The sequence below is a fragment of the Gracilinanus agilis genome, chromosome 2 (assembly GCF_016433145.1).
Source record: "Gracilinanus agilis isolate LMUSP501 chromosome 2, AgileGrace, whole genome shotgun sequence".
Taxonomy (NCBI): domain Eukaryota; kingdom Metazoa; phylum Chordata; class Mammalia; order Didelphimorphia; family Didelphidae; genus Gracilinanus; species Gracilinanus agilis.
Genome location: NC_058131.1, coordinates 395586916 through 395612895, shown reverse-complemented (window position 1 = coordinate 395612895; position 25980 = coordinate 395586916). Strand labels below are relative to the sequence as shown.

Sequence of the window (25980 nt, the reverse complement as noted above, 5' to 3'; positions counted from 1 at the left end):
TGAGAGAGAGAGAAACAGAGACAGGAGACAGAAACGGAGAGACAGAGAGAGAAAGAGAGACTTAAATGGTTCATGATTTCCTTGGTTGGAGTTAAAGCACTTCATACATTTAGAAAATACTGAGAGCAATGGGGCTTTTTATAAATCACCAAACATGACAAGTAGCTGTGAATTCTCTCACCTCACCTCCAGCTGCTCCTCTCTCCCCAAAAAAGTCTCTTACGGGCTTTACCTCAATGAGGAAAATTCTCCACATTAATCTATCCTCTACACAGCTGCCAAATTGGACCAGGTCATTCCCCTGCTCAAAAAGCTTCCATGGCTCTCTCTTGCCTCTGGAAATACAAAATCCTCTCTCCTCTTCACAATCTCACTCCCACCTGTATTTCTAAACTTTCACATTCCATCCCCTCATGTAGTCTACATTCACCGGAATTGGTCTTTATAAACAACTATCGCCTACATCTGTGCCTTTATAGAGACTATCTCCTGGCATAGAAAGATCTCCACATTCATCTCCACCTCTTGTAATCTCTAACTTATAATTTCTAACTTGTAAACTCGAACTCAAACTTAAGTGTCACCCCATTATGAATGTTTTTTTCTAATCTCCATTCCCCCATACCAGTTATTAGTATTCACCCCTAACCCTAAAATTATTTTTATTTTGTATCAATTTTGTATTTACTTATGTGATAAATACAAGTTAGGTGCTCCTAGTTATACTGAGATGGTGTTTTCAGAGCAATGCCCACCCATATCTGGTATTAAGGGTTAGCACATAATTAATGAATTCATTAACCAAGCTACTAAGCGTATAAATCTATAATTGGGCCACCGGCTCAGTGGTAGGTCAGGATAGTCAGGTCTGCAGCAACTATTGACAAAGGCCACAGTCTCCTTCACTACTCCCCAGATGGTGATCAATTACACTATGGTAACCTGCTCTCCTTTGGCCCCAAAATTCCTTATAGATATATAAGCATACCTAGAATATGATCCAAATTTCCCCAAATAGATATTTCCTCCATTTAGAATCTCCCCTTCTTAGATACAACCTATCTAATTCAAAGGGGCTACCAATTTACTTTTTTCTTGCCCATTAGACTTATTTAAATATAGTAAGATAGCCATGAAATGGTCGCATAACAAACCAAACCAAATTGGTAAATAAACTTCTGAGTTTATTGTTGTTGGTCATTCAGTCATGTCTGACTCTTCATGACCTCATGTATACTCAGTATACTCTGTTCTCTTGGTTCTACTCACTTCAGTTGGCATCAGTTCATATAAGTCTTTTCATGTTTTTCTGAACACATCCTGTTCATAATCTGTTATGATACAATAGTTTTCCAATACAACCATTATCACACAGCTTGTTTAATCATTTCCCAATTGATAGACACCTCCTCAATTTCCAATACTTTGCCACCACAAAAAAAAAAACTACTAAAAATATTTTTGTACAAGCAGGTCCTTTTCATTTATCTCTGATCTCTTTGGGATATAGACCCAGTAATGGTATTGCTGAGTTAAAGGGCATGCAAAGTTTTATGGCCTTTGAGCCTGGCTCCATATTGCTCTCCAGAATAGTTGTATCAGTTCACAGTTCCACCAACAGTGCATTAATATCTCAATTTTTCTACATCTCCAACATTTACCATTTCTCTTTTTGGTCATATTAGCCACTGTAATAGGTATGAGGTGTTATCTCAGAGTTGTTTTAATTTGCATTTCTCTAATTGATAACGATTTGGAGCATTTCCTCATATGACTATAAATAGTTTTAATTTCTTCCTCTGAGAACTTCTCATTCATATACTTTGACTATTTATCAATTGGGGAATGCTTTGTATTCTTGTAAATTTGGCACAGTTATCTATATATTTGAGAAGTGAGGCCTTTGTCAGAGATAGTTGCTATAAAAAATGTGTTGTTTCCCTTCTAATCTTAGGAGCCTTGGTTTTGTTTTTACAGAAACTTTTTAAATTAATATAATAAAAATTATCTGTTTCATTTTTTGTAATGTTCTCTATGCCTTATTTGGTCATAAGTTCTTCCTTTATCTATAAGTCTGGCAGATAAACTTTTCCATATAAGGAACAGTTCTAACTTTCACTTTGATACCCTACTCAACTCTAAGGAAGGAAGAGCAAGCAAGGCACCTGCTCCACTACAGCTGATAGGATGGAATACCCCAAACAGGGTATATACAGGCATTTTTTTCTGCTCTAATCTTATAAAACTCAAGACAGAAAATCTCTTCAAGGCAAACAGAAATAAGAGTATTAGGGGCATATATGTCTGCATACATTTCCAACCTTCATAGAATTATATGATTAGAACTGGAGAGGACCTTAGAGTCCACTGACCCCAACCCCCTCACTTTATAAGAAAGGAAACTGAGGCCTGAATGAGTTAAGTAATTTACCCAGAGTCACACAGCTAGGAAGTATCTGAAGCATGATGTGAACCTAGATCTTCCTAACAAGTCCATTGCCTTATCCACTACACTGGAGGTGTCAAACACATAGCCCATGGGTTGCATGCATCCCAGTGCTCCCTAGTATAGTCCGAATCAGATTAAAATGCAATCAGGAAATATTTTCCAAAATAAAAATACAATAAAACATAGAGAATATTACTTTTTTAAAACTAAGTTAATATGTGGCCTACAGGGTTCCTTCTGGATGGATTAGTAGAACCCTATTTCTATTTGAATTGCTGCCCCTTGTCTCACTGATCCAGTGCCCCCTCTTCCAGAAGGCATTAGAAATGCTCGTTATTCTTATCCAGACATATTTTGTTGTTCCTGATAGAAAGTAAGTACCTCGAGAGGAGAGGCTGTTATCATTTTTATCTTTAAATCCTCGGGGTCTAGTACCATGCCTGGCACATAATAGTCACTTAATTAAAACTTGTTGAATTGCACTGGATTAAATTGAATTCTATGTCCTTTCCCCTATAGTGAATAGCCATCAATGCCAAGTGAAGAAATTAACTTTAGAACATAGTGGCCTTGACTCCTGACAAAAAAGGCAATACACTGCCAAAGAAGGAACTGACAGAGTCTAAATGCATATTGAGGCATACCATTCTTCACTTTATTTCCTCTAAGAATTTAAGCAATATATGTCTTCTTTCACAATATGACCAACATAGGAATATGTATTGTATATGACACATGCACAATCTATATCATATTAGTTACCATCTTGGAAAACGCAGAAGAGTGGAAGGGAGGAATAGAATATGGATCACAAAATGTCAGAAAATTATTATTAAAAATTATAACAACATATAATCTGGAAAAAAAAAGTTTTAATTAAAAAAAGAAGAAGAACCTAGTGGCCTCCTTTTGGACCCTGGGCAAGAAGAATCAAATTGTGGGCTGAAGAAAGTTCTGCACCTTATTGGCAAGACAATACACAAACATACACCTATTTTATCAAAGCCAACATGGTCTAGTGGAAAGTGCATTGCAGGTCTGACATCTGGATTTAAATATCTCCAAACCAGCCCTATAACTAGCTGCATAATCTTGAGTAAATCACCAAACTTCTCTTAGGTTGCCTCTTCTTTATTGTAAAATAGGGATAGTTATAATTGTTCTGGCTACCTCACAGAGCTTTTGTGAGATTATACAAAAGTCCTTTAGACACTGTAAAGGTGACACAAAAGTGAAGGACTCTTATTCACCCATGGCATATATATAATAACGCTCTCCTAATGGCTCCACTCTAAAACTACAGAAACTAAAAAAGAATGTATATTTAGCAGAGGATGAGATCACCCCAATCCAAGGGTGGAAAACCAGCACTACAAAACTTGCTGTGCTTTCAAAAGTGACACCAATCATCTCATCTAGTTTGCCCCTCCCTTTCAAAAGCCACAGTCCTTTTCTCCTCCACCCCCCTCCCCCTTCTCATAGGAGCAGGAGGACAAGTTCTTACCAATATAGGCATGTTTGTTCTCTTCCCATTAACTAAATATTCACCCTCTTTTCCGGACAAGTAAAGCCTTTTGTGGGTAATGACGCCAAGATGAGGATTGCCAGTTGGAGTACTAGCCAATATTGAAGAGGGATTACTATAATGGTATGTAGGGTTCTAATCAGCTCCCCTCACATAGCACACACACCCTTTAAGTTGGCTTAGAATATTCAAACTACCTTTCATGTCAATAATTTAATTAATACACATTATATATGGCATACTATATAAGACTGCTAAAGTAGGTGTAAAGCTGCATACTTCCTTCGCTAAATAAAGTTTTCTCTCCCATCTATCACTTTGAATTCAAGAAATATTCTTAATGAATATTAATAATTTTTAAATAGCCATTTTTTTCCCTATCTTGATTTACTTTTTTTCCCCTAAACCTTTACCTTAAAGGGTTAAAACCAATACCGTGTATTGGTTCCAAGGCAGAAGAGTGCTAAGGGTTAAGCAATGGGGGTTAAGTGACTCTCCAAGGGTCACACAGCTAGGAAGAAGTTCTGAGGTCGGATTTGAACCCAAGACCTCTCATGTTTAGGCCTGGCTCTCAATCCACTGAGCCACCCACTGCCCCCTCCTGATTTCCTAATTCAATAACAAACCTCCTTGAAGGTTTAGTACAAAAAATGTAGGGAAAGAGGAGAGGGTAGAAATATCATCAAAATAGCCAGATGACCCAAAAGATCTCTACCAATTAATTTTAATTAACTGTTCAAATTTTTCCCACAGGGGCAACAAAACAAATTCATTGACATAAATTGGGACAGTCTTTAATGCATTATTCTAGCCCAGAGTGAATCACAATGGACCAGTATAGTCTGGGCCATCCTTACTTAGGCCCAGAGTGAACCCAAACTCCCAGATTGGCCCTAAGAGTTTACCCACCTAGGGTTCTCCAAACTAGAGTTAATCAAAGGTCAAGTTAGATATCTGAAGATCTATTTCTGGCTAAAATAGCCCCTAGAAATTTATCTTTGTTCAGACCTTCTGTTCTGAGGCCAATGGATAGGCAAATTAACCAATTCTTAATCTCATGCAGTGAGATGGGGAAGGGAAAAAGACTATCTGAGCTGTTCACCTCCCAGAATTATCTTCCCTGTCAGCCCACATTCCCAGCCTACCCACTGCTAATTGCCACCAGTGAAACTTTGTAAATGGAAAAGCCAGACATGTGGCAGGACAAATATATATATATATATTTCTAGGATACCAGATACAAAGTCCACACAGTCAGAAGTTAGGAAAGAAAAAAAAATGAAGATGATGATTCTTGTTTTATTTATGGGATTCTCCATGTGTTATTAAGAAACCAAAGGAGTTTTGAACCAAATTTACTTCTCAGTCTTTATTTAGTCTGTTGGCACTTTGCATTATTTAAACTTCAAAATGAAATCTTTCTTCTCCCCCCCACTCCCCCCACCCCCATTTCTCATCAATTGCCTTTTCTTTTTTTCTCATGGACGAGCTGACCTTATTGTGGGGAAATTTTTTTGCTTTTAAAGGTGATCCCATGCTACTTGGGATGTATTGAATGCTCCTGGACATGAAGATCTGAAAAGAAAATGCAATAGGCTATAACTAATATTTCCTCAAGAGGCCCCCTTTGTATATTAAATGCTGGTCATAGCCTCTAATTAAGGGGCATCTCTGGTTTATAGAAATATTTTGCTTTGTTTTTCTCTTCTGGTTCTTCAGGGTACCAAAATAGTGTATCATGCAGAAACCTTAACAGTTCTCTCACTGAATATATTAATTAGGAAGATAAAGAGGAAATTAGGTCCACTGAATATTACTCATTGGAAGTATTGAGAAAGACCAAAGGAGGCTCTGTGGGCTACCTAGCTTAGGAACAACAAATTTGAAAGGCTAGTTTGGAAGAATACACAGAACGTTTTGTTCTAGCAATGAGAAGAGAATGCAGGTAGCAAAGTGGGGATTGGCTGGTAATGTTCATTTGGATTCCTAAGTCAGATGCAGGCACAACCACAGGCCCACAGCCAATCAGAAGTCACGAAGAAGACCAGAAAAAGAATAAAATTCTGGATCAGCTCATAAATAGGAGGCACATTTGGACAGCAAAATGTACCAGAAAGTGAAGTATGATCATGAGTTGGCAGACAGGAAAGTCTGTGAATTTTCATTTGAGGAGAAATAATAGAAGGATGATGAAGCATTTACCTCCTGTAGATTCAGTATCCTCCTAAAGGATATCTCTAAAGAATGGGAAATCTGGCGCTTCTATAGGCATTTAGGAGGAGGAAAAAACAGTTTACAACTTTCCTATCTGTTTGAGCAAATTTATAGGATTATAAGTTACTCGCCAACTTAGTCAAATGACTGCTTTTGCAGAGACTTGTCCTGAATTTTATTAAGACTTAGAGTTGTATCCTGCCTGTGGTTTTGAGGCAAAACACCTTCTGATTTCATCAGGAAGGAAGTATCCGAATAAAAAGTGGGAAGACAGGTTGGGGAACAGTAGGAGAGATCACAGCCCTTGGTAAGAAACAATATCAATTATGGCTTAGCCACAATTCATAGCAACTTGAATAGTTTTATCAATGATTTTTTTCAAATGGTCATCTTGTTCTTAACTATAATAAATATGCTACTAATGGCATGGATCTCAACTCATCCTGATTTCATTATTTTATTAAATCTATAGTTAATATATATTCTACATCAGAATCTTAAATGCAAAATATGTTACTTTCTCTGGCACCTCCTCCCCACCAAAGAAGAATACCCAAGATGATGAATGCATTAAACCAACCAAGCAACCAATCGGCCTATTATAAAATAATGATAGCAAAAAATATATTTTTCAGCAGATGGTAGGAAAAATCAGGCCCAGAGAACTTCCCTTCCAGAAAGAAGTTAGGGGCTGGGGACTGGTGAGGAACTACTGCCCCGGGACTTAGAAAATATCAGAGAAATTTATTGCCATTTTCCTCCTTGCTCTGTCTCTAAGCTACCACATGCTTCCTTTCTGGGCCATATGGTCCATATTGACAGATGTCAAAACAAGAAAAGCCAAACGGCTACATGATTTGCTTTATCCTCATAGCTGCTAGGTTAGAGTGACTTGCAGAGGAAATAGGGAGAGAAGGCATGTTTCATTTCTACTACTAATCCCTAGGATCCAGAAAGGCCCCTGGTGTTCTCCAGGTTGGAGAATCTCCAAACTCAAAATGGCTCTGAACCCTCCCCAGAAGTATGTCAAAGTATAATGGTAGTTCCTGGAAAAAAATTCTTAGCCTATCTTTCTATTCTGCCCTAAATCTCTGGAAATCTCTAGAACCAATCAAATTTTGGGGATGGCAACTCTTAAGGAAAGGTGGCAAGTTAGCCAACCATTCAGTTTGTTGCATTTGACTCTCAATGTTTCAAATATAATTCAGGCACCTAACAAACATTTTTAAGCACCTACTGAATATATACAATCCTTTTTTGGGCAGGGCAAGGGGGCAGAGGGAAGCAAAGTTTAGAAAAGAAATGACCCTTATTCTCCTGGAACTTACCTGCATAGATAAGCTATTGCCCATTGCTTATCCCTCTTGTCTTTCAATTAAGGTGCCAAATGTGAGCTAACATTATTAGAAAATAAAAATGCAAAGACAACTTGAACAACAGGGCAACACTGAGAGTCAAATTATGCCTAGTATTGTCTTAGGCACTGCAGTTAGCTTTAGGAGAAGTAGAAGACAAATCTTTACCCTTGAGACGTGTAACACACTTTAAAAAATGAACAAGTATCTGATAAGTACAGTATTCAACACAAATAAATTAAAAAGCAGTATATTGTATTACAAAATGATTCTTCAATTTTGCCCAAAGTTTCCATTAATTAGGAAAACTAGTGTAGAGGGAGTGACAGGATGGAAGCTTGATTAATTAATTAAATCCTCATTAAATTGTAAGCTCCTTGAGGGCAGGGACTGTCTTTGCCTCTTTTTGCATTCCTAAAACTTAGCACCCGTGCCTGGCTAGTAATAGGCACTTACCTAATCAATGTTTGGGTAGCAAGGTGGCACAGTGGATAGAGTTCCAGATATGGAGTCAGGAATACTCATCTCAGCTTCAGGCATTTACTAGCTGTGTAACACTGGGTAAGTTGCTTAACCCCGTTTGCCTCAGTTTCCTCATCTGTTAAAAAAAAAAGTTGAAGAAGAAAATGGCAAATCACTCCAATATCCCTTCCAAGAAAACCTCATCTGGGGTCACAAAGAGACAGACACCACTGAATAATATAATAATAACAACAAACCTATTGGCATTCATGGCTGTGGTGAGAGGAAGCTGAAGCGGTAAAAAGCAACTGTCAACTAAAGACCAATAATAAATGAATATAAATCATGGTGGAGATTATAAAGTTTGATTTACTAAAATTCAGATTGGAGGATTACAAGTTTTCAGGAATTTGTCCATTACATTAAGGAAGGCATACTTACAAATATAAGCAGAAGGTACAAATGTTATATCCCTATTTTAAGTACAATACATACAGCCAATGATAACTGAATAAACACAAGTGCTGACAACACAGTGAAAAAAGAGACAGGAGTGTAGAGTCTGGGGAGGTTCGCTTTGTTAGTTTTTATGTGTTGGTTTGTTTATATGCTTGAGATATTCATCTGAAGCGTTGCCAAATAAGCATTTAAGAAGACTGGGTGAAATCCCGATTTAATACTATCAGCCTGCCTAAGAAGCTAAAGGACCAGCTGCAAACAGAATTCTCTCCCAAAGTTTCAGTCAGAGTTAATCATCCACACAGAATAATGAAGAAGATATCCACCTATACAATATATTAGAAGGAACTTTGGGAAAACTCACTGCTTTTCCTGAATGATCTTCTTCATTGGTCTGGCCCTGATATCTGAAATTCCACCATTAACAATTCATTCCTTTGAGTAGAACATTGCTTTTGCTAGGTTTCTTCCTTCAAAATGCAAATAGTTCCAGGACAAGCATTATCAATGAACTCTCATATTAATAAGAGATCATATTAATAATAATAATTAATGAGCATCCAATTATGAATTATTTTATCTCTTGATTTCTTCAGTGAAAGTATGAAAACATAATTTCGAATAGGGAAAGTATTGCTGAGCCAGTAAAGATGGAACAGAAAGAGATGAAGAAGAGAAGTGAAACCTCACATACTTCACAATTTTGCCTCCGACTTGTCCTAACATCTTGTGTATGCATAGTATCCTGTAAAAGTTTGCAGATGTATATGAAAATATGTATCTACACAATTTGTGCTTAGCACAGTGTCTGGTACATCATTGCTGTTGTTCAGCCATGTCATACTCTTCATGACTCTTCATGACCCTATTTGAGGTAAAGATACAGGAGTGGTTTGCCATTTCCTTCTCCAGCTCATTTCACAGATGAGGAAACTGAGACAAACAGGATTAAGTGACTTCCCTAGGGTCATACAACTAGTAAATGTCTGTGATCAGATTTGAACTCAGGAAGATAAGTCCTCCTAACTCCATGTCTGGTATTCTATCCACTGTGCCACCTAACCTGGCACAAAGCAGGTGTCTAATAAATGTTTATTAACTATCTATTTGCTTCTGACACATTAGCTATGTGACCCTGGACAAATCACTTAACCATTTGGTGACCAAGCCGTTCGCTAAGACCAGAGAAGGTGCTAATCTACAATCATAGAGGAAATTCTTCACCTAGAAGAAGAAGATCTGCTCCAATAAAAAGAAATGCTTGCTTATGAAAAGCAATGTAACATAGTAGATAGAAGAACAGCTTGGAGTCAGGAAGACATAGTAAGTCTTGACACATTCTAGCTCTGCAATTTTTCAAGCAAATTATTTCACCTATCAATGTCCCCAGACATCTCTCTAAGACTACACATCAATGGAAGGAGTTTTCATACTGAAACTTCCCTTACGCTGATGAAATCACTGGCTAGGTCCACTGGCCAGGTCCCACTTCCTCCTGCAAAATGCTTGTATTTGCATAGCAGACAATCAAATTTTGTTTAACTGAAGCGTGTGTGTGTGTGTGTGTGTGTGTGTGTGTGTTCCACTTTCCATTAAAACAGAAAACAATGTTCATGAGCATCTTCCAGAAAATTCATTTGGACAAGGACCAGATAGATGGGGCAGGGAGGAAGCTAAGAGGCCGAACAGATTATGGGTTTTAATAGATTTTATGGGATAAGGAATAGAGTAAAAGCCAGGAACTTCAAGTGGCTTTCATTAGAGCAACAAACCTGGGCCAGAAATTATTTAGAAAAGATAATACAGGAACCTGAAAATTTGGGGAAATCAAAAAATACTATATAAAAAAAGTAGGGATAGATGTATAAAATGGCATAAGAATCTTCAAAATTAAGCAGAAAGACATCTGTCCCTCAAATTTGGTTAGCTATCAAATAAAGTGGTTAAAAAAAATTCTGCTCAGGAATAACCAAGTAACTTCTGTTCTGTTATATACCTAATGTACATTTTCTTTTGGGCAGATATTTTTCAGAACAGCATAAGACAAAGTTTAAAAATTATACAAATTATTTTGTAACTCCTTCTAGTCTACTGCTTATCCTCCTGAGCTTATCTTAATGTACTTTTTTTTTTTAACCCTTACCTTCTGCCTTGGTAGCAATCCAAAACAGAAGCATTTAAGGACTAGGCAATTGGGGTTAAGTGATTTGCCTAGTCACACAACTAGAAACTATCTCAGGCCAAATTTAAACCTGGTCCTCCTGATTCCAGGTCTGGCACATTATCTGCTGTGCTACCTAGCTGCCCCATTAATGCACTTTCTAAGCAATGAAAGAATTACAATTCTTATGTTGTAAGAGTGTCATTGGAAGGACCTGGTCTCAGTTGTCATTAACTAATGATGCTGGACTAGTCACTTTTTCTCTCTTGGGCCTGAGTTTCTGCATCTGGAAATGAAAGTATTACCAAGTTGATCTCTAAGATCCCGTCCAGTTAACGCAATTACTCGATTGGGTCGGATCCTAGACTTGCATTTATGCTATTACAAGTAGAGATGGGGGATGGAAGAGAGGTGGGAGAAGGAGTTGTGCCTAGGAAAGAAGGTTCAGGATTTAAGATTAAGGGAATGATATTGGCTCTCTTTGCCCGATCACGACAGAGACATGTTTCAACGTCTTCGGCTGGCGAATGGAAAAGGTAAACGTGCAAACCTTACACGTGCTTTGTCCCGGGGGCCCGCTCTTATTTATGCCCTCCTAATCTTGTTCCCCAATCTTGCCTTTTCCCAGAAATAAACTGGGCAGCATAAACAATGGTCTCCGCCGCAGGGAGTGTACTTCCTCCTCCCGAAACCTGCAGAGCGTCTGCGGCCCCGCGGCGAAAGCGTTAACAGAGCTGCATGAGTAAGCTGAGCCATCCAAATGAGTAACATACATAGTTGTTAAAGTTTTCAAGACGGCTACAGCCAAGGGAGAAGACGCGAGACACTCCGGCTGAGCGCGCAGGCTGAGCTCCTTATGCAAAGGTCAGCGGCTAGAGGTTAGTGGCGGCACTGGACCCGAACTGGCAACGTATCCGAGCTAGCCAGAGCCTGGCACCTTTCAGGGGAGCTGGTGAGCAGCGGGAGTGCCCAGAGCCATCTCGCTGCGTTTAGAGGCTCTGTTGCTTTTCCTGGGGGGGTTGAGGGGGGACCGACTACGACCCTTTCTTTGCGTCCTCTCCAAAGTTACTCGGTACACACCAGCGCTGAAGCTCGGCTTAACGTTGCGGGAGGGGAGTCGGACTTTTCGGAGAGACCTCGCGCTAGAGATTGGGAGAGGGTCATTGCACCCACGGGGAGGAGGGATGGGGGGAAGGATTTCTGAGACTTGGGCTTTTGACTTTGGGAACTTTTCAACACACACACACGCACGAACACGCACACAAACACACACCTGTGAACTATGGACTCGGCTTGTTTTTTGCAAGTTGTGGCCGCAGTCCAGAATTCCTATCTGTTTCAGTTTAAACTCAGAACTGTTGTCAAAGTAGCTAAACAGGCTCAGTTACTTTACATTGTGGGAGGAATATTGCCTTCTGTGGTTGTCTTAGATAATCATGGTAAGTAAGCAGAGTGAGACTTAAAGGGCCCACTTTACAGTTGAAGTAAAACAATTCCTGAGATAGGTTGCTAGGTGAAAATTTTCCTGTGTATTGCCAAGAAATCTAATACACAAAATGTATTTTAAAAGATGCTAACCTTACATGGGCGTGTAGTCTAGTACTTTGTAATTAATATTGGGGGGAGGGGCTTCAGGAGGGCCGACTCGTGGGGGATTTTTGCATGTGGAAACTCCCTTCTCTAGAGCAGATTGGTAATAATGCGCTCCTCTCCAGATTATTTCATTTGCTTCTACCTACACGCTTGCTAGTTTGTGTCCAAGGCCGGACCGCCTAACTCTTAAGGTTGAGCCGCTATCTACTAGAGTCAGCTCCCTCTTGTAATCAAACATACGCCTTAGAAAATGAGGAAGGAAAGCAGAGATCCGTAACCCTCTGAGAGGTTTTCTTTCTGGTATAGTTTAAAGTTTTCAAAATTGAGCCTGAGGCAGATTTGGACTTCCCCACCCCACCCCACCCCCGACCCCCAAATAGAAAAAAGTTTCTATTTGCTGGAAGGAATTAGGATGGCCCCTTCGGTATGAATGATGCCCCTTGAATTTTTGTCTTTCCCCTGAATCAACTCCGGTTAATTGTCACCCTCTGAAAAACCCCCTCCGACTCTGCAGCAGGCTTGAAAGGCAGTGCTGTACCTGCTACTACTGAATCACAATGACTCACTTGAAACTTGGATGCGGGAACAAAGTACACACTTGCAAATTGCCTTCTGAGGCACTGCTTCACATGTAGGTGGGATACATTTCAAAGCAGTAACACTTTTTTTTTTTGTCCTCTCTTTTCCCTCAGACTGTAAGATTCTCTGGAATCCAGGACTCAGCTGGTGTTCTCCAGAGGACAGTTCGGACCTGCTCCCCCCCCCCCCATCCCCCTTATCTCAGGTCACCTTACCATGTTGACTCTGGCCATTCGGGCCACGATTGGAGTTTTAAAATAAGATGGATGATTTGGCGTTACTTGATCTACTGGAGTGTCCCGTGTGTTTTGAAAAGCTAGATGTCACAGCCAAAGTCCTCCCCTGCCAGCACACCTTTTGTAAACCATGTCTACAGAGGATATTCAAAGCGCGCAAGGAGCTGAGGTGCCCTGAATGCAGGACCCTTGTCTTCTGCAGTATTGAGGAGCTCCCAGCCAACTTGCTCTTGGTGCGGCTCCTGGATGGCGTCCGATCAGGTCAGAACATGGTGCGAGTGGGCTCTATTCGGAGACCTGGTGTACTGACCTCTCAGGACCCAAGCAGGAAAAACAGGACAGATCCCAGAGGTTCACTGCCTAGTCCATATCGACTGACTCCGAATGTCAGAATCCACATGGATGGGGTAAGAAAGCATCTGTTGATATGTTGTCACCTCAGAGATGGGATGGTGAATATTTGATTTTAGTGGAGTCTTCACCTCTTGTAAAATTTCTGGTGCCAGCGAACGTACATACTATTTATTCCTTTGTGATGAACTTGAGTTCAAAACCAGCCTCGAATAGTTACTAGCCATGTAACCCTGGGCAAGTCACTTAACTTCTGCCTTCCTCTGTGTCCTCACCTGAAAAACACTGATGATAATGGCACCTAATTCCCAGGGTTGTCGTAAAGACAAATCGAGATAATATTTGTAAAGTATTTTACCTTAAAGCTCTATAAGATAGTAGTTATTATTATTATTTATTACTTTTAACTGTCCAGCTTGGTGACATTCATCTCCAAATCTCTACAGTCTAAGAACTCTTCTTGTACATGCCCATTTCTAGGGCATTTGTAGCAATTTCCAGTGGTTTTTTTTTTTTTTTTCTGGTTCTGCTCCAGGAAGTGACAAGAATAGTTTTTTTTTTAACAATATTTTTAAAGTAACTGTTGCTCTTTAGGAACTAAATGGGAAAACATAAAGAGACATTTTTAAACTGTTTTGTTTTCAGGTCTCACTTTTTGCTCTAATCTATCATTTTACCCCAGTCATAAGATGAAGTTATGACAGTCCTCATTCATAATCTGCTAAAAACCAATTTCTTGATTGGAAAAATTTGAAGGAATGGATTTGTTTTTCTTTCCCACTATGCTGTGCCTTTAGCTGGAGTCAGGAAGCCCTAAATTCAAATTTGACTTCAGATACTTAGTAGCTGTATGACCCTGGGCAAGTCATTTACCCCCTTTGTCTTAGCGCCCTCATCTGTAAAATTGGGGTAATAATAATACCGACCCACAGGGTTTTAGTGAAAGTCAAATGAGTTAACATATGTAAAACAATTTATAAACTTTAAGACACTATATAAATACTAGTTGTTATTATTACTAGCATTCCAGATGAGTATTACATGGGGATTTACATATCATCCATAAAAGAGATATCAGTGGATATAATGAAAACAAATTAATATATTAATGTTCTATAGAGGTCTGTATATTTAGGCATCTTCTTTATGCCATAAACATGTATTTTTACCTCACAGCCTGGAGGCATTATCCTAATTTTATGCTATTCCTGCATAGTTCTTATCTCAGGACACTTTATAAATGGTTCGCTTTTATTTTTTAAAAAAAGGAGAGAAGCATTGGCTTATTAATTAACAAGGATATTTGCAGTTTTGCCCCTGAACTCAGCATGCTGGAGTTTCTTCTGATATAGACCTAGGGACCATGGCCAACTCATATGATAGCTGATTTACTTGTCCTAATTAGAAAACAAGAATGCAAGGGCAGACTGAGCAGCTGCGAAATAATGAAAGCAAGTGAGTTTTAATAACAGTGGCACAGTCAATCACGACTTGGTGCTTCAGTGGGCAAGATGGGGGAGAGTAGGGAGGTGGTTTTCCTTAGACAGCTTCTTTCAGGGAATCTCTGGAGAGCAGAGATTTACCACCCAGTGTAAAGAAGTGGGGGCGTGGGGAGAGGGAGAAAGGGGGAAAGGAGAGAGAGTTCTTCTAAGAACCTAGTTCTGTATTATTTAACTTTTCTATACCACCCAATGTGATAGAAAACTAGAAATTCATAAATGAAAGCAGGAAGAGGGGGAAATAGGTGCAAATCCTTTCGTTGTGGGCTTATATGGATATTTGTATGTGTAAACACACACTACCAACAGCCGCCAGATTTTTCCTCTTTTTTCCCCAACTAAGTGATAGTCCAGAAAAGGCTTACAACCCATCATTGCTTGGGGCAGGGGGTGGCACCGAGGCAGGGAGAGAAATGAAAAAGGGGAAGGACACATTTGTCAAGCATATCTTATTTATGGAGAAATTTATCTCTCTTAGATTTATGCAAATTCAGCCTCAAATCCCTAGCCAAGCCCAAGTATCTCCACCCACAAAAGCTTAAGGAGCTGTCTTTGTAGTAGGCTACCATGACTGACTCCAGAAATATTGCCAAAGTGGAGAAGAACCAGGCCCCACGTTGACTTCTGATACTTTAGTTCATATTTCAGTCCCTTGAGGTATTGCTGAGACAGTGCTAGACTTGGAGCCAGAGAATCTGGGTCTGGATCCCAGCTCTGTTGCTTATTATCTGAATGACTTTGGACAAGTCATCTAACCTCTAGACTTTCATTTTCCTCATCTTTATATTGAGGGTATTGCACTAATCCGCAAGGTCTAACTCTATAATCTTTTAAGAGAAAGAAATTGTGGATCTTCAAAGGTACCATGTTCTTTATCCATAACAAGCAGCTGATTGTTGACTGCCCCCTTGCTAATTCTATTCAATAAATTATTTCTTTTTAAACTCTTACCTTCTGTCTTAGTATTGATACTATCAGTTCCAAGGCAAAAGAAGGCTAGGGAACTGGGGTTAGGTGACTTGTGCAGTCACATGGCTTGGGAGTATCTGTGGTCAGATTTGAACCCAGGAGCTCCCATCTCCAGTCCTGGTTTTCTATCCACCAATCCAACTAGCTGCCCCTTCATTAAATATTTGCTATGCACCTACTATATTCCAAGAACTGTTCTGAGTTCTTGGGGATACCAAAAGAGGCAGTACCTGTCTTCAAGGAACGTACAGTCTAATGGGGAAGACAGCATGCAACCAAATATGTACAAAGATAGGCATATGCAAGATAAAAACAACTAAGGGAAATAAGAGGAGGTAGGAAAAGGTTCCTCTAAAAGGAGGATTTTAGATGAGCATTTTATACAATGACATTTTGGCATTCCTTAGCCAGGGAGTAGTGATGTCAGACAAGGGTACAAATAAGATCACAGATTTAGAGCTTGAAGGCATTTATGTCAAGGTCATCTAGTTCAACCTTCTCATTTTTGTCAAGGAAATCGAAGCCTAGAGAAGTTATGTGACTTGTCCAAGGCCACCTAGGATTCCAGCATTGAAAGGGAGAAGTGATGGTGCTGGCTGAACTACCACTTAGTCTTACCAAGAATGAGACCACTAGTTCAAATCTGACCTAAGACACTTCCTGACTGTGTGATCCTGGGCACGTCACTTAATCCCCATTGGCTAACCCATATCGCTCTTCTACCTTAGAACCAAAATGCAGAATTGATTCTAAGATGGTAGGTAACAGTTTAAAATAATTAATTAATTGATTAATTTTTTTAAAAAGAATAAGACCACTAAACCAAGATGTCAAGTAGAACTCAGTTTAGTAATGGAGATCAGCAGTTAGTTTAGAGTAGGGGAGCCTGCCTCACACAAACCTTCTCCCTCCCGACCCTCCCATTCCAGCCCCCGGGGAATGATGTCTTAGTTACAGAACCTCTCTCCATTCCTTGATGTTTTAGATCTTGACTTCTCAATTTGGGGATGTGTGCGAACTTGTACCTGGCATTGTACTATGTTATCATTCCGCAACTTGCTCCTGTTACCAAAAATGGGTGCAGCTCCTGTAAGTTTGAAAAATAATAGTGCATCTGCCCCATGATTAGAACAGAAAAATGAGAGTTATCCAGGAGTCAGAATGTTGTTGCTCTTACATACTGGAGGTGCAAAGCTTTATTTCCAATGCAACCAGAGTCACTAGACACAAATACCTCAGTTTACTCAGCTACACTGTAAAACGACACTAATACTTACCATCTGCTTTTCTCTAGGATATCACAAAAATTATCGTTACCACATTGTCATAGTTTCTCAAAAGACGTGCTAGATAAATACCAAGTGTTTGTTATTATTATTATGTTTGACATGCTTTGTGACCTTAGGCAAGTCATTTAACTTCCCTGGGTCTCAATTTACCTATCAGTAAAAGAGTTCAAGATAGTATAAAAACAGAGAGGTGTTGTGAGGCTTGCTTAATTGATGTTTGCAAAGCACTTTTAAAGCCTTAGATGAAAGGTACTTACATGATTATTATCATTATTACTATTATTATTGACCATTTATTGGGCACTGCCAGTGTATGAAACATTCTATAAAACTTAGAGGGTGATATGGCCCTTGCAGAGGACTGTAATAAAATCTAATTGTACTTTTTTCTACGGTGAGCCAAGACTATGAAAATATTGAGTGTGAAATATTCACCCATAGAAGGTAAATGATCTATTCCAGACAGGCTACCATTTGGCAAAACACCTCACTTAAGGGATTCAATTACAGCTTAGCACCCTAAAAGAGTTAATTTACCTGCCGTAACCAAGCCCTTTAAACAAGATCATTCATATCTCTGGGTTGGCATTTATAGGCATAATGCCCATTCTGCCATCTACTGTGCCAAGATGTAGAATAACTATCACATCTCATGGTATCAGCCCATGATAAGAGAGTAATAGCCCTTTGTGCCTGTGTGCCCACATTCCTCCAAGTAAAATCGTATAAAATACAGCCTTCAGAATGGACTCCATATTTTTCTACAGTATACGATTGTTTCACACTGACTGCTGAGGTCATCCAGTAGTTCCAGGGCTACCAAACAGCAGCTGTGTCACTCTTATTTTTTATAGAGACATGGCTGAGCTGAAAGCATCTAGCGAGTTAGCAGTCTAGCCTTGTTTATAATTTTGGATGTCTCAGACTCAGAAAGTTGTGGGAACTTTGAAGCCCATCTCTCTTCCTTTCTCTGGAATTCACTTTAATACCATTCTTGAATCTACTTTCCATTTCCCAACTCAAATGAAAGACCCCTTTAAGTGAATGTCAACAAAAACAAAAGCCATCATAATTGGATGAGGAGAAGATTCCCAGAACATATTGAGTTCTGGTTCATTTTTGAATTCGAATGATTTATCAGTGATTCAAATTGCTGACTCTTCTTTGCATGCACTCTACCTAAACAGCTGAGATAGTGTTAAAGCACAGGTCTTAGTAATCAGCACAGTGGAGACAGCTTTGGATTTGGAGACTCTGCTACTTAACCACCTTGAATAAATCACTTGACTTCTCCAGACTCACAGGCTAGACCTGTAAAATGAGAGGCTTGGGCTAGATGGGCTCTAAGGTCCTTTCTTGCTCTCAGTTAAGATCCTGTGCAATCCTTGATTAAAATTAATATGTACTGTGACTCTTGTGGCATTATTTATCTGTAGGAGAACCCTCACTAATCAGCTTCCCTTTCCCAGATTTCCTCTTTGATGCAAAGGAATAGGTAGAGCTATGATGCCATAGGAGAGAGAACATTGCATAGTAGATTAAGGGCTGGGCAGGAAAATCTGGGTCTAAGTTCTGCCACCTATACATACTGGGTATATGACCACAGGCAAGTTACTTAATTTTTCAGGGCTTGGTTGCAAAAATGCATTGATGGAAGGAGTTTCTACATGAATTCACAGAGTTGGACCACTATCCTGCTAATTCCCTTCAAAAGAAGAAAAATAGTGACATTGACCATTTGTTCTGATATAATAAAGAGGCTTTATTAACCTTCTCCACCTTTCTCTTTTCCTGACTCATGAACAAATGTGACTTTCATGCCCTTACACACATAGCATTACCTCACCTGAGTTATCCCTTGCCTCATCATCCTCTTTTCACTGCTCAGCATCATGCCTTGGACAGACATTCCTGCAGTGTTCTCTGTTTGAAAAAAAAAAAGAAAAGAAAAGGAATGAATGAATCAAATTCAATTCGCACATCAAATACAGGGACCATCTAACTTTGTCCTAGAAACAAAACCAGAACAGAAACTTCTTTATGGTGTTTTTTAAACCAATTAAAGGGCAATGAAAGGTCTAGAATTTCATATGGGAGCTGTAGTTGTGCATAAGCCAGAAGGTGGTCAGAGCCCTTGACCCCAGTCTCAGATACTTGCTCCTTCCGACTTTGTGATAGAGACATTTGTTTTTGCTAAGGTTGCAGATGGTCAGTAATTATCCAGAGCACCTAAAACAAGAGCTCCATGAAATATGAGCCAGCTGCAACACAGGTGCAGGGGGGAAGAATACATATTTTGACAAAGAGAATGTCACAGAGGGCAAGAACAGAGAAAAAGAAGTGGGAAGAACCAAATGTTTCACTAACTCGGTGGACAAGAATTTATTAAGGGTTTACTATGCTAGACATTGTGCCGAGTTCTGGGGATGGTGGTCATTGTCCTTCATATTCAGAAAGTACCAAAATGACATTGCTGTGTTGAGGTCAATGCACAGTGTGTCCCACTGTGCTTGTTCAGACCAAGAGGAGCCCAGCTAGCTCTTCTACAAGTCAGGCAAAAAGAGCCAATAGGAAAGCAAAAACAGCTCTTGCCTTCAAAGATTCTATATTCTAAGGAGGAGAAGCAACATGTAAATAACTAGGGACATATAGAATCTATATAGTTAATGGAAGGAACTTAATAGAAGCTTACTGATCATTTTTTTAAATACTGTGCCCCAATAATTTTGTATTTTATCTGAAATTGACATTGCACTCCCTACACACACTTCCTCATATTTACCAATTGCATTCCATTCCCAGCTACTCCTACCTCCATCAATGTCTTGTACATTACTAGTTTAAGAAAAAAACCTGGAGCCAAAAGATAATAGAGTTCCTTTACAGCCGTGGATTCTAATGAAACTTAAAACAAAAGGGAGCTGCCAAATATACTACATTTCTTTTAAAATCAAGGTCATAACTGCAGGTGTTCCCTTCTCTTCTTGGGTGCATATGTCAGTTAACTGTCTCATCCCTGATCTGTAAACAAAGGATACCACCAGGTTGTACAGACCGGCTTTGAGTAAGGAAAAAGCTCAATCCCCAAGGGCCAGCCTAGGTTCCATCAACGTAAGAGAGCAAACAGAGGCATAAGGTATTCTTCATTCAGGTATAATTATCTGCCATGTGCACCTGATGTGTCACTGAAGGTATTAGCTAACACATTTTTTGTTGTTGTTGCTGTTGTTTTTCCACTTAAGAAAGATTGCTCTGCCCACGTGCCCTTTTATACCATAATGAGCTTATGGAGGGAGGGAAAGTGTTTGCTCAGCTTTTTAATCCTGATGAGCATTCTCATCCACCCTGTTCTGTGGGCCATTGTCTAGCTTTGTACTTTGCTGGGACAAGTACTAAGCCAATGAAAGGAACCAAAGATTCTAAATAACAAGATGCATTTGGGGGCAGCTGGGTAGCTTAGTGGATTGAGAGCCAGGCCTAGAGATGGGAGGTCCTAGGTTCAAATCTGGCCTCAGACACTTCCAAGCTGTGTGACCCTGGGCAAGTCACTTGACCCCCATTGCCCACCCTTACCACTCTTCCACCTATGAGCCAATACACAGAAGTTAAGGATTTAAAAAAAAAATAACAAGATACATTCATTCTACCTATTTCATTCTCTCCTATTTATATCTATATTTATCATCGAATTCTAGAGAAACCACTTCCTTTATAGAGAAGGAAACTCAAAGTCACTGAGAGGGGTCTTGCCCAAGGTCAAATAGCAATTAGTAGCAGAGCCAGGATTTGAAACTAGATTTTTTTAACACTCGACAAGCATTTATCTATTTGTCTATCTATCCATCTATATGTCTGCCTATCTATCCATTCATCCATTTATCTACCTGTTTATCTATATATTCATTATTTTGCTTGTTTATTTATTTATTTCTAATTTTTTTTAATGAATGAGCATTTGTTTTCCCTCCCTTCCACTTTCCTCCTCCCCACTGGTAGAAGAAAAGAAAAGCAAGATTCTTGTAACAAATTAAGCAAGACAAATTTCCATATTGGCAGGTCCAAAACTGTGTATATCCTTCTGCATCTTAAGTCTGTCATCTCTCTATCAGAAAGAGATTAGCATTCTTCAACAGTCTTCTGAGACTGGTCACTGAATCAACAGTTATTTATTTGTTAACTACCTACTATGTGCCAGGCTCTGTGCTAGGTACTGAGGATACAGAGACAAAAAAAAAAAAAAATCACTGCCTTCATGGAACTTGCATTCCATAGGGGAGATACTATGTCACTTGTAAATATATACCAGGGGCAACTAGGTGGATAGAGTGTGAGGCCTGGACATGGGAGGTCCTGGGTTCAGATCACACCTCAGACACTTCCTAGCTGTGTGATCCTGGACAATTTACCTTATGCCAATTATCTAGCTTTCCTACTCTTCTGCCTTGGAACCAATACTTAGTATCAATTCTAAAATGGAAGGTAAGGGTTTTTAAAAAAGGCGCACACCAAATAAATAAATTCAAGGTAAGATGAAAAGGAAAACTACTAGCAGCTGGGAAGATCGGGAAAGACCACATGTAGGTGATGCTTCAGTTAAGAACAAAGAGGCTGTTCACAAATAAACTGAAGCATGTGTGATACTAATAATGGCTATGGGATCACATATCAAGCAGGGCTCCAGGCAAACTCCTGGAATGCAGAGGACACATCATCACCATCATCACTCTCATCATTATCATCATCATCATTCTTTTATCTCCTTTGTAATCTTAAAAAAATTAATGTCTAGAACATGTTGTTGTGGGGAACAACTGCCTAATCACAAGCACAATGTTCAGTGCACTGTAGGAGTTTGCACGGTAAAGAAGAGAAGAGGAGCCTTACTGAAGGCTTGAAGTCTTATGGTAGGGACAAGACAGATTCAACCAGATGATTCTGAAGGCCTATTTTCATGTATCACATGATATGTGATCGGCATGCCCAGATACATAAGTGATTGTCTGTACATTGTCCCACTTGGATAGTTGAGTAGGATAACAAGAAACAAGTTCTGCTTGGGCAGAGAGCACATTATGGAAGAAGTGCATTCTACAGATAGAAAGGAAGTGTTTTGGGGAAAGGAAGAAACCTAATTCAGATGTATTAAAAGAAAGGATGATGGGTGTTATCATTGGATTGGGAGAAAAAACCCTTGACTGGAATTAGGGATGGGGAATATTAATGGAAATGGAAAATGAGAACTCTGGATAATGTGAATCTGATGATGGAGGATTTTAAACATGGGAGGAAGTTTGATATAATAGATAAGGTATTGTACTTAAAGTCAGGAAGATTTCAAATAAGATGCTTGCTTGCTGGCATTTGACATTTCTGGGCCTCAGTTTCCTCATCTATAAAATAGATATTAAAATAATCGTACCTAACTCACAGGATTGTGAGGATCAAATGAGATATTATATGTAAATAATTTTGGAAACTTTAGAGCACTATTATACATATAGTTAGTTAATTGGTTATAGTTATTAGTGCTTCCGTTTCCTCATTTGCAAAATTAAAATGGCTTCTCTGAAGTCCCTTCCTGCTCAGAAATCTGATATGATGATGATGATGATGATGATGATGATGATGATGATGATGATGATTACCCCTCATCAGAGATTTGAGCTCAGTTGCTTTGCCTAACAATCTATTCACCATTCTCTAGTTTCAGTCAGGTGTGCACATCAGCCATGTCTACGACTGTGGAATAAATTCATCTCAGCCAAAAAGGTATCATGGGTCCAAGTGGATGGTCCAGTTTGCAAGGTAACTGAGCCACCTTCCACTTCACTGGGGCTGACAGACCATGAAAATCACCAAGTTACCTGATAGTCCCTTGGGTGGTCAGGGGAGAGGGAAGAAAGGAAGCCAAAGTCAATGTTCATGTGTTGCAGTCTTCTAGTCTGTGTCTCAGTGATATGCACCAGGTTCATATTCCAGATCAGCTCCCATCTTGCCATCTTGGGATGTCTCCTGTGAATCCCCAGTAGGTCATGTTAAGGCCAACAGATAGTTAATGCGTTAACAACTCCTGTCTTGAGATTATTTGCCATCTTTTGGAGATCCTAGGAGGAACAGAGTTGTTTTGTTTTCCTGGGCTTGAATTTTAGCTTTCTTCAGCTGAAGTTCCCAGCACTCATCTCTTCTCAGTTTCCATTCAAAACCACGGTAAACTTGGGTTCACATGCTTGCCTCAAATAATGGAATAATTTCTCCAGTGTAAATACATTTCTCATGAATCATGTCATTAAACATCGATGTGGGTAATGAGTGGCATGCTGTGATCATCATAAAGTCATTTAGTGACATAGAAATAGTCTTATCGTGAATCACGATATGGTTCTGGGGGTGTTGAACATCACTCTCAGAGGAATTTAGCTCATTAATTGTTAGCCCAAAGAAGAGAGGAAATGTTAATATATTTATGAGGAAGTATGTAGCCTGGAATTTTATTTGCTCCATTGGTGTTGATGGGAGAATAGTTACCTGTGCAGTTAACTGACATGTGGTCCCTCAGTCACTATAAGTCAAAATAATAAAAATGACACAAAGGATGAAGCCCTTTATTTTAAGAACCTACAATGAAGTTAGAAACTAAATCTAATAAAACTCTATTATAAAAAGGCTGTAGAATTCTAGCTAGTTTAGTGATCCCTTTGCCTCTCATCTAATAAAAACTTAAAACAATCATAGTTTTAAAAAATGTTTAAATGAGAATGAATTCTTCATCCAAGTCAACTATTCCATTGTAAGTGAAGAGGCCATTGAGAACATGCATTTTGGGTTCTGTTTTCAGTAGAAATGAGTTCACTCAGACCCATCTTTATTCTTTCTTCCAATTCCTCTTATGATTGGCAACATAAGAGGAATTTGTGATGGTTTTTTGGGATTAGAGATGCAGTTTTTAGTCAGGGAACAATTTTTCCCAAGTAAAACTGTGTCTGAGGTTTCATTCTATCAACTAATCTTTAAATCATGAACTCGGTGTAATAGGACTGAACAAAACACATTCTATAACACATAATAGCATAGGATAGTTAGAAATTAATTCACATGTGACAAACATTTGTCATGTTCCACTTGTGTGTGATATATACAATGATAGGGCTGGAAAAAATACAATGAATGAAAACACATCTTGCCCTCACTGAGTTTATGATCTACTCAGGAAAATTTGTACACAGATAAGCATAATGCAGATGTGAAAGACTGAAGTCATGAAAACATATCAAATGAAGAAGATAATATTTCCAGCTCACATTTACACAATGTTTTAATCAATCAATCAGTCAAAAAGCTTTTCCTAAATGCTCACTGTGACCACGCTAAATGTTAAAGACACAAAGAAAGGCAGTTCCATAGTTCCTGCCTTCAGGGAGCTCACACAGGGCCAGCTGCTCACAGATTGCTGTGCAAACAAAATATGACCAGTGTAGGTGAAAGAGGAGTCACACTAAAAAATGAGGAGGGTTTGGAAGGGCCTCCTGCTGAGGGTAAATTTGATTCTACACCCCAATGAAACTGGCTGTTCTTCCCTCTCTGAGCCAATTCCAATGAAAGTAGGTTTTAAGTATTACCTGTCTTCCCCTCTATTGTAATAGTATTCCCCACCCTATGCCTCTTTATATGATTTTTTTACTTTTCCCATTTTTCCTAGTACAATCCTCTTTTTTCATCCATAGATGTTTTTAACATATCATCCTAAAGAGCTTACTACCACACCCTCTGCCTATGTATACTTATTTAACTACTATAATAATGATTATTTTTTAAGAGTTACAGATATCATCTTTCCATATAGGAATATAAACTGTTTGGCCTAATTGAAGCCCTTAAATTTTTTCTCTTTCTTACTTACCTTTTTTGCTTCTCTTGCATTGTGTATTTGGACATCAAATTTTCTGTTAAAGTCTGGTCTTTTCTTCAGGAATGCTTGGAAATCTTCTATTTTATTAAATGACCATAATTTTCCCTGAAAGAATATAGTCAGTTTTGATGGGTACAGAGGATAAATTTGAAAAGAACTTTGAAAGAAGCTAGGGTTAAGCAGTTAAGTGGCACATTTGATGATCACTCACATTTACACAATGCTTTAATCAATTAATCAGTCAACAAGCATTTCCTAAATGCTCACTGTGATCATGTTAAATGTCAAAGACACAAAGAAAGAAAGTTCCATAGTTCTTGCCTTCAGGGAGCTCATGACAGTGAGTGTCAGGCCTGGAATCAGGAAGACTAGTTTTTCTCAGTTCGAATCTAGCCTTAGTCACTTACGAGCCATGTGACTCTAGGAAAATCATTTAACTCCCTTTGCCTCAGTTTCCTCATCTATAAAATGAGCTGGAGAAAGAAATGGTAAACCACTCTAGTGTCTTTATCAAGAAAACCCAAATGAGGCCTCAAAAAGTCAGACACTACTAAAACAACAGAATATAAACAACACTAAAATGTACTACAGGGGTAACTAGGTGGCTCAGTGCATTGAGAGCCAGTCCTAGAGATAGGAAGGCATGGTTTCAAATCTGGTCTCAGATACTTCCTAGCTGTGTGATCCTGGGCAAGTCACTCAACCCCTGTTGCCTAGCCCTTACTGCTTTTCTGCCTTGAAACCAGTACACAGTATTGATTCTAAGTCAGAAGTTAATGCAAAAAGAAAGAAGGAAAGAAATAGAGAAAGGAAGGAGGGAGGTAGGGAAGAAGGGAGAATAGGAAGGAAGGAAGGAAGGAAGGAAGGAAGGAAGGAAGGAAGGAAGGAAGGAAGGAAGGAAGGAAGGAAGAAAGGAAGGGAGGGAGGGAGGGA

General features: G+C 39.2%; 1 protein-coding gene across 1 annotated transcript in view; it reads left to right on the top strand.

Annotated features, from left to right (window-relative positions):
- The first annotated feature begins 13059 nt into the window (after positions 1-13059).
- Positions 13060-25980, top strand: part of SH3RF2 (SH3 domain containing ring finger 2) — a 175143-nt gene continuing 162222 nt past the window's right edge. The window contains exon 1 of the mRNA XM_044664516.1: positions 13060-13440. Within this exon, the coding sequence (XP_044520451.1) occupies positions 13060-13440 (381 nt within the window). The remainder of the gene's footprint in view (positions 13441-25980) is intronic.